General features: G+C 27.8%; 1 protein-coding gene across 1 annotated transcript in view; it reads right to left on the bottom strand.

The window, feature by feature from the left end:
• Positions 1-15,884, bottom strand: part of LOC123305108 (high-affinity choline transporter 1) — a 28,114-nt gene extending 12,230 nt beyond the window's left edge. The window contains exons 1-2 of the mRNA XM_044886724.1: positions 15,825-15,884; positions 8,165-8,337 (exon numbers count right to left, since the gene is read on the bottom strand). Coding sequence (XP_044742659.1) covers positions 8,165-8,330 — 166 coding nt within the window. The 5' untranslated portion in view covers positions 8,331-8,337; positions 15,825-15,884. The remainder of the gene's footprint in view (positions 1-8,164; positions 8,338-15,824) is intronic.
• Positions 15,885-16,158: the final 274 nt, after the last annotated feature.

The following is a 16,158-nucleotide window of genomic DNA, read 5'->3' as shown; positions in this document are numbered from 1 at the left end:
TGGATGAATTAAATAAAATTTCTGCCAGTTTTTTGGTTAAATAATAATAATGCATAATCACCTCCAAATTTATTTATGATCATGTCCTGCAAGATCATGAAATTTAATCTTATTTCTATGTTCAACGGATTGGCAGAAAACTGAATTAAATAAACCTAAAATAATAAACCTGCAAAGCATTGGTCATAGCCTCATATTGCTTTGAACGTTATTACAGATCGAATATGTCTACCCTGGACATATTTCGCTAAATTTGCACTTGAAACCTAGTTAAGAACACTCCTCCTAAATTAACTTTCAAACAAAACAAAAAAATTAAAATCAGTCTTTCTGCGGATAGAAGCTACGATGCCAAAGAAAAACAGGCAGAAACACATAGCGGTCAAACTTATAACACCCCTCTTTTTAAATAAGGATGAATTTTTGTTGACTTTGAGTTGAGACATAATTATTGAATAAATATTATATTACTTTATTTCGAGTAGCATGGTATTTATTTCAATAACTACCCCTCTTTTTGGTTTTAGGGTTATAGTAGGTACTTTTTGAAACTATTGTACTAAAAATTTATGTATAAATTTATTAATTATTTTTGTTTAATAGGCATAAATTTTCTCTAGCGTAATATATAGCCACAGGGGTGCGTTTGTAAAATGTTTCAAAGAAAATTTATGGTTAGGTTTATATTTTTAATTAGAAATTATTATTTATTACTAGCTTATTTCACAGGTAGGTATAAGAATTTAGTAGGGTGTTCGGGATAAGAACAGGCAAAAAATACCAATAACTCTGCATCCCAGTTTCAATCAAAATGATCCTATATAAAATCATGGTACTAGAAGAAGTAAATGTATTGCCGGCTTAAACCTTTGAAGTTGAATGAAAGCATCTTCTTTCGTTTCAAATTTATTTAAACCAAGAGGTTTTTATAACAAGAAAATTTAGATTTCAGAGAAAAAATTTAATCTGCGAGCTGGTTTCAGACATCAAACTAAAAGGAATATTTGATCGGATATATATATTAAGTTTGATTTCTATAAACCATACCTATTCAGAATTTGGCTTCAGATTTGGTTCGAGAGGTAACAATTTGGATGAAAATTTATAAATAAATCATTGATTAAAACGAACTAATGATAATAATAAATAAAACGGATACTAGTTTATGATTTGTTAAACAAAAGAAACCATCTATCGACTCATGCATGACAATCAAATGAACAATGTATATAGTTTTATTATTGTCCATATTCTATTGTTGTATATAATGGAATATTTGTAATTGATTGTCTACAGAAGTGTAGGTAATAAAATACGCGTAAAATTCAATTGATTGTAAAATGTCTTCATTTCCTGAAGTGGATGCCTAATATACTTTAATGTAAAATACTATACAATGAAAACTAATATATTTAGAAGGGGGAAATGTATTTTATAACAACTATACTAGCATATAAAATTATTTTGTTTGGAATTTTAAAGTTAAGTTTTGAGGATAGAACAATTCTAGATTCTAAAACAAGTATACACTCATCTCAAACAATTAATATAGGCAAAAATTATTTCATCCAACTGAAACTCGAAATAAACATAATCATAATTAACCTTGCATATAACGAGGATAACGAGATGTGAAAATTTAATTTCTCTGTTACAGTACTGTGACCATTTTAACCTATATTTAGTGAAAATATGACAACAGAATATTACTCAAATATAATAATACAGTAACTTTATACATTACAGTAGGCATTAAATCCGGTAGTTTTGATTTTTTGCAGACTTGTTTATAATGTTATTCCAATTAATAATACAAGTTTGTGTTACTTAAGTTTTCAATTGAAAATTTCGGAATTTGGCTATTATAACCCTAAAGGACAAGTTTTTGATAGAACTTTTTTTAAAGTAGACTAAATTTGCGCCGAAAATGGACTCTGTAGACCCAATACTTTTCGAGATAAAGCAATAGTTTTCGAGAATTACATTTAAAACGTTCTGAAAAGATTTTATCAAATAACTAGTCCTTTAAGGTTATAACCACCATATTCCGAAATTTTCACGGATTTTTCGATTTTTCAAGGCTGCGTTCGGTGTTCGAGGTCACAAACTTGGATTATTCATTGGTACAAGTCTACAAAAAATCAGAACTACCGGATTTGATGCACACTACCCCATACTTTCAAACGACAAGGTTACTGTATTATAAATAAAACATTGTTATTAACATACAAATTTTACTATATATATAAATATGTCGAATCAAAAAAACGAAACGTAAGTGATAAAATTTTCGAAAAATCTAAAACTTTAGCACTTTTTTATTGAAAAACAGGAATATTTAGAGAGAGAACTGTTTTAGCAATTCTTTTATTTATAAAATTTGGTAATTTTCGGGGAAAATTTTGTAGATAATTTTATTTTTAATGATAATCTACTTTTACCTATCGATTTCTTTTAAAGGTAGATAAAGTTTGAACGAAACAAAAACAGAGCTACTTTTTTGCTGGATATGCTTTAAAGAATACCGAACAAAAATAAAAAGAAAAGGTTGAACTATACATCTCAAAGTTCAGAAAATGTGCTATATTAGAGATGAATAATTGTTGACCATTCAAAGCCTTACACCTTTATCTTACACCCGAAAGTAATGTACTTACAAATTAGGTATAACAGTTAATGTAAAACAATTTATATTCTTTAAATCACCTCATAAATGTTAATAATACGTAATAAATCCCATTGCATTGGCACTTTTCCAACGAAATGTTCTTTTTAATGTATTCTATCGACTCGAATGAAAATCTTATTTCTAGATATAGTTTTGAATTCTGTTGTATAGTTCTGAAAAATCTGTACTATTTTCTGTACTAGAATGTTTTTATATGGAAAATGAAAATCGAATAATTTTTTATATTGTTGTGATGGGAAATAAAGTTAAATTAGAAAAGCACGGGAAGCTTAAACACGTCTCAGAAAACTATATGCATGAAATGTTTTTGTTTCTAAAAGCTTTTTGACTTTAAATTATGGAAATGAAGGAACATTCTCTTCATTCTTTTGATCAATCCCTTATAAAGCAATTAGACCCTCTCATTATAGCCTTCACTTTCCTTGTTCTCACCTATTCTCTCCTTTATCCACAATTTCATGGCTATTAATTTTTTGAGACGGAACTTTGTTACTATCAGATAATGTAGTTTTTTTTATAGCTGAAAGAATTTGAAAAATCGCTTAGGAGTTCATGAGTTAATCGCATTATAGCTTTCATCCCCAATTTTACCTCTTAAGGTGTTAAATTTCCAAAAATCTTTCCTTAGTGCTCACGTACAGTTTCAAAAAAAATCATATCAAACATTTCACGGTCCAGAAAGAAGATCCAGAAGTTTGGGCTGTTCATTGATAGTTATTATTTTATTTACATATACAAATACAATCTGAATAGCGATTTTAATCTTCTTTTCCAGAAATAATCTTCTTTTACGTTCTGCATATTTTACAGAGATTGCGTAAACCTGCGTAAAAAATTCTTTTGGAGCAGTTCTTGTTGAATTTGTAATTTTTAAAAAGTAAAGTATTTTTATTAACTTCAGTAGTAGGTATATTCATGAGCCCACATTTAGATAAAATATAATAAAATGTCGAGTAGATAATAACAATTACTGTCCCCTTGATAATCGATAAATTAAAAAAATTTCAATGTTTAGTAACAGAGTTGCATGTATTAATGTATACAAGTTGACTGAAAGTGACACATTTTAGATCATACATTAAAAATATTCCAATATTTTTTTTTTCAAAAATAACGTGTGTTTAAGAAGGGTGACTCGCCAGTAATAGAAAAAAATAAATTAGTAGATAATGCTCTGAATTTTTAGTATATTATAGTTAACGAAATGTATTATTGTATAAAACAAAAATTTGGGTATCTTATCGATCAATTAAGAGAGGAATTAATTAATTAAAAATACACTAAATGACATAGTCTGTTATGAGGATGGTTATGTTATTTAGTGTATTTTTAATTAAGAATTACTCTCTTAATTGATCGACAAGGTACCCAAATTTTTGTTTTATATAATAATATATTTCGTGAACTATAACATACTAAAAATTCGGATCCTTATCTACTAATTTATTTTTTCTATTATTGCCGAGGGAACTTCCTTAAACAATAATTTATGATACTTTTTTTGTACCAAAAAAAACAATTCTTTTCCGTTTTATTGAAAATATAAGCAAAAAAAAGAACTAATAAATTTGCAGTTGTATACCTATATTTTGTATATGTACAAAGGCTTAGTATTAAGTATCCTGATCAAACCAAATGTAGGTACGCACATATTGGGTTGACTACTAAATCAGAAAGTAGATGTTTTTTAAACTAATATTCCAAATAATTGATACAGTAAAAAGTAATAGTAGCTAAAATTAAATTGAAAGAATAAAACAAGTATTTGAATTATAAAATTAGTAAATTAAATTTTCAGAAAAATATCTTTTAAAAAAAAGCGAAACATAGTTCCTACCGGGTGTCCCACGACACATCTCGTTTATAAGGGGGCGACTTCATGATCAAAGAGTATTTTTTTTTTTAGTTGATTCTTAATCTTTGCAGTAAAAAATAAAATCTTTTTTTTTGCATATACCTCCATTTAAGAAAAAAACATTTTTTTCATAAAAAAAATCTAAAAAAATTACTGTTTTGAGAATTTGTTGTTTAAAAATTTTTTTGATGAAAACTTTTTTGCCAGAAAATACCTGATCTCGTGTGCCAAAAGTAGAAGTCTAAGAAAAAATTTTTCAATCTTGTTGCTTTCTTTACTTTAAAGAAGAAGAATCTGTTACAAAAAGTGCATAGTTCCATTTAAAAATTGTTGATCCCAGTTCGACCATGGTCAAACGTTCCCATAAAAATTCTGTATTTTCATTCCCATCAAAAATGAGACTATACATATTTTAACGTTTTATGATTGTTTAATCCGTTTTCAATATATAAGGGTGAAAACTTTTTAAAAAATCGCCCAGGTAAAACACAATAAAAAAAAAATTGTTAGCTAAAATAAAAAAGGAAAATTCTATAAAATTCGTCGATACAAGTTTTAGAAGTAATTAAAGTACCTAATTTATTAATTATCACGTAAGGTAATAATAATCAACTTTAGTTATAAATAGATAATTTATAAAATTTAATTATTTACAAGGTTAAAAATCGATAAAACGTGCAATCCTAACTTAATATTATAAATGCGAAAGTAACTCTGCATGTCTGCCTGTCTGTTACGTTTTCGCGTCTGAACCGCTTAACCAATTTTTATGAACTCCGGCATAGAAATAGATGGAACTTTGGGAAAGAACATAAAGTATTTTTGTCGTGCAAATAAAACTTGATGGAGATGAAATAGGGGACGAAAATTTGAATAGGTCATGACATATTAATGATATAATAGTTTTATTTCTTTTCATTTTGTATTCATAGGTGACACTTCATGTATATTGGATCGTACCTCTGATAATATCTTCGTTTGGTATTCATAGATTCTTATTATACGCCGACAAAGTCTCGGTCATCATTTCTCTCTCGCTGTATATTTACAACGTTCTTTTATTGACTGCAGAAACCTAGCTTCCGAAAATAAGCTCATCAATTGATACATTTGTTCATTCACTGACTATCATTCGATAACCAGTAGCCAATGATAATCAGTAGATATTAGTAAGTTTCATTTAATAAACCATACCCATTGTCGCATTGTTTGTTTGTTTACGTACAAGAATCTAATGTTTTTCAAAATAATATAATCCAACAAGTGAAAAAAAACTATTGACTGAGTTAATTGTTGAAATACCATGCATAGTCAGTGTTGATTTCTTTATCACATAACACATACAAAAATGTATAGACAGTGTTGATGCGCAATCGTTTGTTTTTTGACGTCACGTAAATAACAAAAGATATTCACTTTTAAATAGACACACACACAACTGATATTCCTATATTAATATATACTATAAAATTTGCACCTAATTAACGCCCTCGTGGTTAAACAGTGGTGTTTACAAAAAAATGTTTCAAACAAAAGTTTTTTATTTTTTTATAAGAAACATTTTTTACGTTTAAACTTTTGTTCTATCTCTAACGGTTTACAAGATGGGTCCTACGAACCCAAGACCCAATTTACCTATGATGCTCATTTACGAACTTGACCTCACTTTTTACGCCCTGAGTACGCTGTAAAAATTTCAGCTCGATATCTTTTTTCGTTTTTGAGTTATCGTGTCCACAGACGGACGGACGGACAACCGGAAATGGACTAATTAGGTGATTTTATGAACAGCTATGACAAAATTTTTTTCCTAGCATCATTATTTTTAAGCGTTACAAACTTGGGACTAAACTTAATATACTATGTATATTTCATATATGCATGGTATAAAAATAATAATTTATACTTTTTAAAAATCCCTTCCTTAGTGGAATATTATTAAATGAAACTTACTAATATCTACTGATTATCATTGGCCACTGGTTATCGAATGATAGTCAGTGAATGAACAAAGTTATCAATTTTTGTCATACCCGTATCTCCCAAATTATGCCTCAGGTTTCTGCAGTCAATAACAGAACACGTTGTATATATATATATATATGGATGCCATAAATTTATGACATCAATATTCAACAACCTTATTAGCTTATGAAAAGCGAATCGAGTGGGCTACGGTTAGTCAGAATATAAAATATAAAACAGGTCATTGACTAAACTCTATATCTATCTCAACCATATCTTTGGTGTCGACTATCAAGCATACAAAGTACTTTTTTAAATCATTTATTACGTTATGTAATAGTTTCTGTATCGAATGTTTCTCCTGTACTGTTACTGTTTATTGGTTATTTATTCTATGTTTGTTACCAACATATTCAGGCTCGATGGTAGAATTTCCGTACATACATTAAACGGAAATAGCATAAATGAATTTAGCAGTGTTAAAATTGTTTAATAGGTAAATGGGTATTTAATGAATATTGAAAAAATCAATATTCTCTAATTACTTCAGAGCGATGCACAGTGGAGTATTTATTTCAAATTTCTGGTCAAAAGTCAGAAAATTCAACTCTTTTGTTTCGCATTAAAAATTGTTTTTTGATGTAGTTAAATAACCACTCTATCACAAACAGGCTACTTGAGTTATCTCAACCTCGCCTCTCGCCTGTTTTGTAAGCCGCAATCTACCTGCGCTTACGAATGCATGTTATTATTGTTGCCGCTTTCGATTTACTGTTTCATTCAATTTATGATTACTGTGTTTGTTAGTGAAATTAAGTAAAGATTTATTTTCGATATTGAAGAGAAAAGAAATTAATAAAGATGTTCTTAACAAGTGAAAAGAAACAATTGACTCAATTGACTGAGTTAACTGCTGAAATACATGTATAACATCGTGTTGATTACACTGTCACATTGCACATACATACATGTCACATATACATAACTGATATTCCCATATAATTCATACCATACATTTTGCTCCTAATTTGCGCACTCGCAGGTAAACAGTGATGCTTACGAAAAAATGTTTCAAACAATAGTTGTTTTTGTTTTTAAATAAAAAATATTTTTTTAATAAGGGATATTTTTTACGTTTAAACTTTTGTTCTATTTCTAACGGTTTACAAAATGGATGCTACGAACCCAAGACATTGACCTATGTTGCTCATTTACAAACTCGACCTCATTTTTTACGCCCTTAGCACGCAAAATTTGAGTTATCGTGTTGTCGGTCGGGCAAACAGACAGACATACAGACAACCGAAAATGGACTAATTAGGTGATTTTATGACAATATTATAACAATATTTGGTTAGAAGCATCAATATTTTTAAGCGTTACAAATTTGGGACTAAACTTGGTATACTTTGATATATATTACATATATACATGTTATAAAATTTAAGTCAGTGTTAAATGCATGCTGCACTTCCACCATTATCTTTCATAAAATTTCAATAAAGTTTTGATTTGCGTTTTTACGTACAAAACAAATTGTACAAACCAAAAAACTTAATTTTGATTTTCAATTTATAACATAAAAGCCAGTTTTGTACTCAAATATTTGTTAATCTTTTAAAATAAATTCAATTAATGGAAATATGAATGATTACCAGTCATTGTAAATATTCCAACAAATAATCCAATGCTTCGTCCAGCGAGCATAACTTCTTCCTCGGAATCATTGCCGGCCTCTTTTTTGCGTCCAGCCCATATACCCACAGCTAATATGAGAATATAAAATAATACTATTGAAACTACACCAGCGATGTTAATCATTTTGATTCTGAAAAAAAATAGAAACATTATTTTAGAAAATGAAAAACTGATCAAAACAAATTCAATCACGAAGTTTTAACAATTACGCTACAACTAGTTGAAACTAGTTATTATTCTAAAATCAAAACAATAAAATCGATAATAATCATTAATCATTTTATAATATTATAGCGATAGCGCAAATGAAATGCAGTTGTTTGAATTATTTATGTATCTTTCTTTCAGCCATAATTAACCATTTAAAAGATAAATATCGCTAGGCGTAGCCATATTCTGCTTTGATATTCTTCTCAAAACAATAAAGTTTTTCACAAAATTTTAATTTTTATGGTGCCAATGTCATTGTGAATATGTGAATAGTGTTTTTAACTAGAGAATGATTCTTGGCTTACTGATTGCTTCTGACAATTATCTTGAAACGAAAAAATTAAAAACTCATAAGCTCGACTGAAATTAGATTTCTTAAGGTTACTGCCAAAAGTTTTCAACTAAACGCTTTATTGTTAGCTCTAACGACTCAATCTGAAAAATAAAATTCACGATATGTAAGCTAAAATAAATCAAATAGTGAACCGAATCAAACAATAAACTGTTAATTTTATTGAAATAATTTAAATGAGTTTTTCATGAATTTTGTTTTATGCTGTATAGTTTAAAATATCATCCGCTTTTGTTAGCAGATACTGAAAATACCTAATTCAAAAAATAAATAAGTCAAAACAAACAATTGACTGAGATAATTGTTGAAATACCATGTATAGACAGTGTTGATGCCGCAATCGTTTGTTTTTTTTTTTTTTACGTCACGTAAGTAAAGAAAGATATCCACTCTTAGATAGCCACACACATAACTGATTTTCCCATATTAATACATACTATAAAATTTGCACACAATTTGCATCCTCGCTAAAACAGTGATGATTATGAAAATATGTTTCAAACAACGGTTGTTTATTTTTTTATTAGGAACACTCTTTACATTTAAACTATTGTTCTATCTCTAACAGTTTACTAGATGGGTACCCAAGACCCAATTGAATTATGTTGCTCATTTACGAAATCAACTTGATATCTTCAATTTCAACATGATATCTTTTTTTGTTTTGTTGTCAGACAGAAGGATTGCCGAAAATGGATTAATTAGGTGATTATATGAACACACATTTACCAAAAATTTGTACGTTGCATCAATATTTTTGAGCATTACAAATTTGGGACTAAACTTAGTATACCTTGATATATTTCATATATACATGGTATAATAAAAAATTGATAAGAAATTTAAAATAAAACGTTTGTATTGCTCCGTTTTATAAATTTGAAATTTTTTTTGAATATCTACAAGCTGAAGAAAATTATTAACAGTTTATGGTTATTTAATTCGTAAATTATTATTTCTAAACCGTTTTGAATATGGACAAAATATAGCTAATTTAGAATTTCTCAGTATTCAATACATCCATCATCTATTAGCTCATATATTTTTATTTTTTTTCTCAAAACATCCTATGCAATTTACTAAAAACATCCTATGCTAATCTATGCAATTTACGTAATATTTATTTTAAATACAAAATACAGGTAAGCGTTCTATAACACGATTTGTTGAAAGGTTAAAATTACGACAAAAATTTAGGATTATATGTTGTGACTACCAGAAGAAGCTCAAAGATAAAAAAATATCTTTAAAAGTTACTTATCTCGATACCAGAAACAAATAACGGGCTTGAAGAAAAAATAATAGCAGACCTTTTAATATATGAAATAGGCAAATAGAAAAAAGTTTGAACAGTAAAGAGCCTCAAAAAGCATTCATTAGAATACTATATTTTATTTAACATGGGAATAATTTTGTAAAAAATTTAATAAACTTAATTGAGATTTTTTTTAAATTTACATCATTTTTCAAATCATGGTAGAGCTCTTTATTCTACAATAAGTTCTAATTACAATTATTAATATATGATTTCGCAAAGCACGGCTTTTTCCAGGCATGTAGGCTACTACCTACCTTTAAAGAATAACAAGTAAAAAAAATATAATTAATACTTTTGACAAAGAAAAATATTAAAGTCTGTAAATTTAAGGATGAGTAAAGTGGAGATTATACATTATATAATATCCTATATCTATATAATTTCGAATACACTATATAATTTCGAGTACAATAAATCAAAAAGTTAAAAAGAAAATATGACAGGGAACAAATTTTTCAGACCCCTTAAAAATAATTTTTATTGATAGTTTCTTCAGATCTGCTATATCAACCATTTTTAATCAAATAGAATCGATTAAATGATCTTTAAAAGCTTAAAGTTTTTCAATTTAAATATTCACTAATTTCTATGATTACGATAAATATTAGAATAACTAACAATCTAAAACTAATTTCACAAGCTAACTTGATTTATTATAAATTTTAGATTCTAAACTACTACTTCTCAAAATCGACAATCAATCTCTGAATCAGTTTTTAATATTCATTGTTGGGCTTCAATAAAAAAAATGTTATCCAATGTTTTTCGAATTTATTTTATTTGACTTTCCTACTTTGATGACGGTCGGCAGGCGAGTTACATACACTATTTTTAGAGCAGGGGAAAGTGCTATATTATGATCCCTCAGGGTAAAATGATCCCTCGTTGTTTTAAGTGAACCATTAAAGCCATTTAGTATATTTATCGATAGATGGCTTCCACGTGAACAAATTAATCGTTCAACAAAGACTTATGGCGTTTATATTTTGTGTTTCCTAGCAAAAATATTAATTTTACTGCTTATGATCTATGGTAAGACAAATTTCAACGTAAAGTTTCCTTTTTTTGCATTAGTTTTCGCCGGCATGTTGTTTTACTCTTGGCTTCTGTTGGCTATTAATAATATTATAACTCATTTTCGTACGCGTATAATTTTTAAGGTCAGTTTTGATGACGTTTTTCAAATATGTCTTTACGGGTAAAATGATCCCCTTTATATACGTTAAAATGATCCGTATTTTGTGTGTAAAATTATAACAGGTAAAATAATTGATTTAGATGATTTTACCAGTGATTTTTGTTTTCATACTAATCGTTGATGCAATGTAAAAGAATAATATATATTTTATGTGAACTGTTTTGCAAAAAATGTAATTGGATCATTTTACCCACCTATTCTTACAAGGTCAGTAAAACGATCCCTTTTAAGAAATATTGAATAGTTCTAAAAATTTGAACAAATTAAAAGAAATTGGCATGCCAATATTGAAACACCTGAATAAAGAAACCAAAATTATTTGGATATTATACATATCTTGACTAGTTTTACTATAAATTACCTACATTTTTTTCTTAGGGGGGTCATTTTAGGACACCTTCTCCTAATTGCAATTACTAATTCATACCGATGATGACTATATGGTAGTCGAAATCCGTATTTATATAATTCAAAATTGATCTTAGAAATTGGAGAAAAAAAATTTCGATATCCTAGAAATACTTCGTAGATTGTTGTTGGTGATCTGAACTGTATTATATTTAGGTGTAAGATTTCGAAACGGACTCGCCTAATAATAACAATTGATTGAATTAAATCCAAATTTTATTTCTATTATTTTATTTAGTCTAAATGGGTTATTATATAACTCAAAAAGGAAAAGAGATATCAAGTTGAAATTTTTCAGCGTGCTTACGACGTAAACAGTAAGGTTGAGTTTGTAATTTAGCAACATAGGTCAATTGGGTCTTGGGTCCTTAGCACCCATCTTGTAAACCATTAGAGATAGAACAAAAGTTTAAAGTAAACATCACTATATCGTAAACATATTTTTTCGTAAACATCACTGTTTACCCGCAAGGGCGCAAATTAGGTGCAAATTTTTAGTATATATTATATGGGAATATTAACTGTGTGGCTATCTAAGAGTAGATATCTTTTTTTATTTACATGACGTAAAAAAAAAACGATTGGGTTATCAACACTGTCAATACATGGTATTTCAACAATTAACACAGTCAATTGTTTGTTTTCACTTGTTTTAAGACTCTTCTTAAATGTTAATTGGTGGAAAAAATATATATAAAGAAAAGCGGTTTTCCAGATAAGAATGCTTAAAGTTACAATTGAATTTCAAGCACTGCGATTACACTTTACTCTATCGATTTGAAATTTGAATATATAGGTGTTCATATTTTACCTGTCCTGGTTATTTTTCGAAAATCCTGTTAATTTTCACAATTTTCATTCATTTTCACACTTATACTTACACACGGTACTTTTTCGTATTCTATTACCTGGATGTGAACAATGGAAATTGAGAAAATTAACATGATTTTCGAAAAATGAAGGTAACCAGGACAGGTAAAATATGAATACCTATAACATGTCCAAATTTCAAATCAATACAGAAAAAGGTATAAGCGCAATGCTTGAAATTCAAATGTAACTTTAACCATTTTTATCTGGAAAACCGCTTTCCTTTATAAATATTTTTTTCCACCAATGAATATTTAAGAGGAGTTTTAAAAAAATTAGATAGTTTCACGCCAATCAAATAATGGTTTCACGCCAAAATGTGTATAGAACTTTCTTAATCAGAATACAAATTACATACCTAATTATTTGCTGAAACTAAAATTATTTGTTTTATAAAGTATAAGTTATTTAATTAAAATTTTGTGATAAAATAAAAACTAATTAATTCCTTAATATTCATATTCAATACAGATTCTACTTATTGAAATTAAAATATCTAGCGGCCAACAAAGCTACTATTGAGGTATTATTTAATAATCTAACGTATACTCAATGTCAGAAAAAATGCTCGTTTTAAAACATTCTAAGTGTTACTATTATAACATAACATATGATGAGTACGCTTAGAATGTTTTAACTGTGGCATTTCTTCTGACAGTGAGATACGTTAACTAACGTAGCTACATGTTCAACAAAATAGAAAGGTCACCACCGTTTATTATAAGTAAGTATTACTAGTTTACTACAATCTTCCAGTTCAGGTCACAACGTGAGTGTAGCAGCTAGTTACAGTTAGAATAGTAAAATCATTTAGAAGTTTTATAGCCAGGTGGTAGTCAGTCACAACTTGAATAATCTATTTTAAATTACTAATATACCTACCTACATCAAATTGCAATTTTTATTTCTTCAATGAAGCATTATTTATTGAGCTAATAATTATTTTATGGAAATCATACATTTAAAAAAAATCTTTTTACATGAAAATAATGAATGCACTTTTAAATTATAGATCTAGGCTACAAGTTTAAATTTTTAATGATATTATTCTACAAAAATTGATTAATATAAATAATGTTTACATTCTTTTACAATTCGATTTCGTATTTTAAAAATTGATCTTTCCTAGAATGAATTTATTATGATTTTGGGAACTGATGTAGTGGAGTGATTTAATTCCATGCTCGAAAACAGATTGCACTTTTATATACAGGCTAGGCCATTTGAAGCTATACACTTAAAAAGCGCGGTTTGTTGTTAACCAATCAAAAAAGGTGCAGAGTTTGATGGGGGCATCTTGTTCTGACATCAGATTGAACCTAGTTCTTCGGTTTTCGTTTATAGCCAATTTAGATCCTAAAGATATAGAATAACACTATAAATTAGAAACTTGATCTTCATAAAATAAACTAACATTTTTCATCTAAAGCCTTTTTTAGATAATCGTCAACTTTTGAAGGAAAGGCCCTAATTACGGAAAAATGATTTAGCAAAAGTGGTCAAGGGCAAGAATGGATATTCACCTGTGCCCATGACTTTGACCTACAATTATCGATAAACTTTAAGTGTACTTTTTCTCGATTAAATGCAATAATGATATATTTTTAAGCCGCATTTCCTTCGAAAGCTAAGTTAGTTTTTTTATGAAGATCAACTTTTTAATTTAAGGATCTGATCTGATGTCAGAACATGCTGTCCCCCATCAAACTCTGCAACTTTTGTTTAAGTGGCATGTGCGATGAGGACGGGAGTTTTGTCAGAGCTTAATCTGATAATTTACCGAATGAGTTGATCAAAATAGTGGCGAATTTTTTTTTTTAATTAATTCAGAAAATTTCAATATTGCCATGAGAGGTGTCAAAGCTTCAAGGTAAATATACATTGTCAATATTAATTGCAGTTAGAAATCATACTCTGAATTAATGTTGTCGAACATTATCAATACGACCTAAATGTGTAGGGCTCGATAAAATTTATTTACTTTGGCAATGTCAATTCCAAACGTAAACATGCTTATATTATACAGGTTGAATCATTTTAATCTAAAACCAATGGGTTTCATCCTACTATAATTTTGTTTGGTCTCAATAATTATCAACCCTAGTCTATTGTGACATGATATAAATATTTCATCTAGGTAACTTGTACGTAGTCTTTCCAAAATTGCAAATATCTGTTCGACTTCGAACTTAGGCCGTTTTTAACAATTCGTTTGCCTCGCGATTCATATAAACTAATCGGTGAGTGAAACATTTATGTTAGATTGGCAGACCTTTATTTTGACGTTCAAAAATGATAGTGCGTTTTTTTTAAATAATTTCAATTCTGTTAAATGGAATATCAGCAAAAATATCTTCTTGAAGTTTTATTTATATACTTTCATTTTGCAGCAACAGCAGGTTGTATATGTCATTCCAATCTATTATTGCTATTATTTCCTTATAACTAATGAATAGGATAATATTTAATATTTGATACTTGTAGGCAAAGTAAAAAGGAATATTAAAATAATGTTGGTGTATGATTTATGAAATACCATGCACTCTATCATAACATATAAGCTATGTAAGTTGCATATCTTTTTAAGATACTATCGTAAATAACTAAATACTATGATACTATCATAGACTTTGTTATATTATCCAATAAATTTGAGAGCAACTGAAAACTATTTGATAAAACTGTTGGATGAATTAGAGATCAAATAATTTAAAATTATAGATAAAAATTTTAATTACATGCTATAAATCTACGGTACTAAAAATTCAATTCTACTGTCCCCACAATAACTTATTCAATTAATTAGTTAATCGAATAGATATATAACCGGTCATTAATTTATTCTGAGAAAATATATTCCAAAATAACTCCTCTTCCCAACCTGTTGCAATTAACAATCAAACTAAACTGTCATAATAGTTTAACTAATTTCAAGTAGGATTAATTTTCAAAGTAAATATATAAAAAGATATATAAAATTGCCATTTATTAAACTACACCTATCAGAAACAAATGCATCATTTCGGTCCAAGCTCTTGTTATAATTTTCTAATATAATCCGAAATCAAATAAACGATTTGCAGTCAAACAAAATAAAAAAAAAAAAAAACATAATCTCGAATGATTCCTGAACGTGATAAGTGAAGATAAATAAATAAAAAATAACTATGGGTTATCTAATGATTTTGTGGCATGTTCTTAGGTGATTGATTATGATTAATGGCTAACAATTATTTGATTGGAAGTAAAATAACTTCTTACCGTTTGTTTTTCTTTTCTTTTATAATACTAAAATCAATATTACAGATGACAGGTAATATAGTTAGGTCCAGGTAAACCTAATAAAAAATATCAATAAACTTAGGTACACTTTAACAAATTAATTAATTATTGGTACACTTTGATAGTTATTAAATTGAATATACCTTCGTTATTTTATGTTTAAGTAGTTTTGATATTAAATTATTATTAACATTTTTTTTAATTAAGTAAAAATCTACCAATAAATATAGTTTATTTTTATATTAATAATTTTTCGTTATATTTATATTTAGGCAACAATATTTTTTATTTATTTAAAATATTTCTATAAAAT

The sequence above is a fragment of the Chrysoperla carnea genome, chromosome 1 (assembly GCF_905475395.1).
Source record: "Chrysoperla carnea chromosome 1, inChrCarn1.1, whole genome shotgun sequence".
Lineage (NCBI taxonomy): Eukaryota > Metazoa > Arthropoda > Insecta > Neuroptera > Chrysopidae > Chrysoperla > Chrysoperla carnea.
Note: the sequence above shows the minus strand (reverse complement) of the source record. Positions and strands in the feature narration are given on the sequence as shown.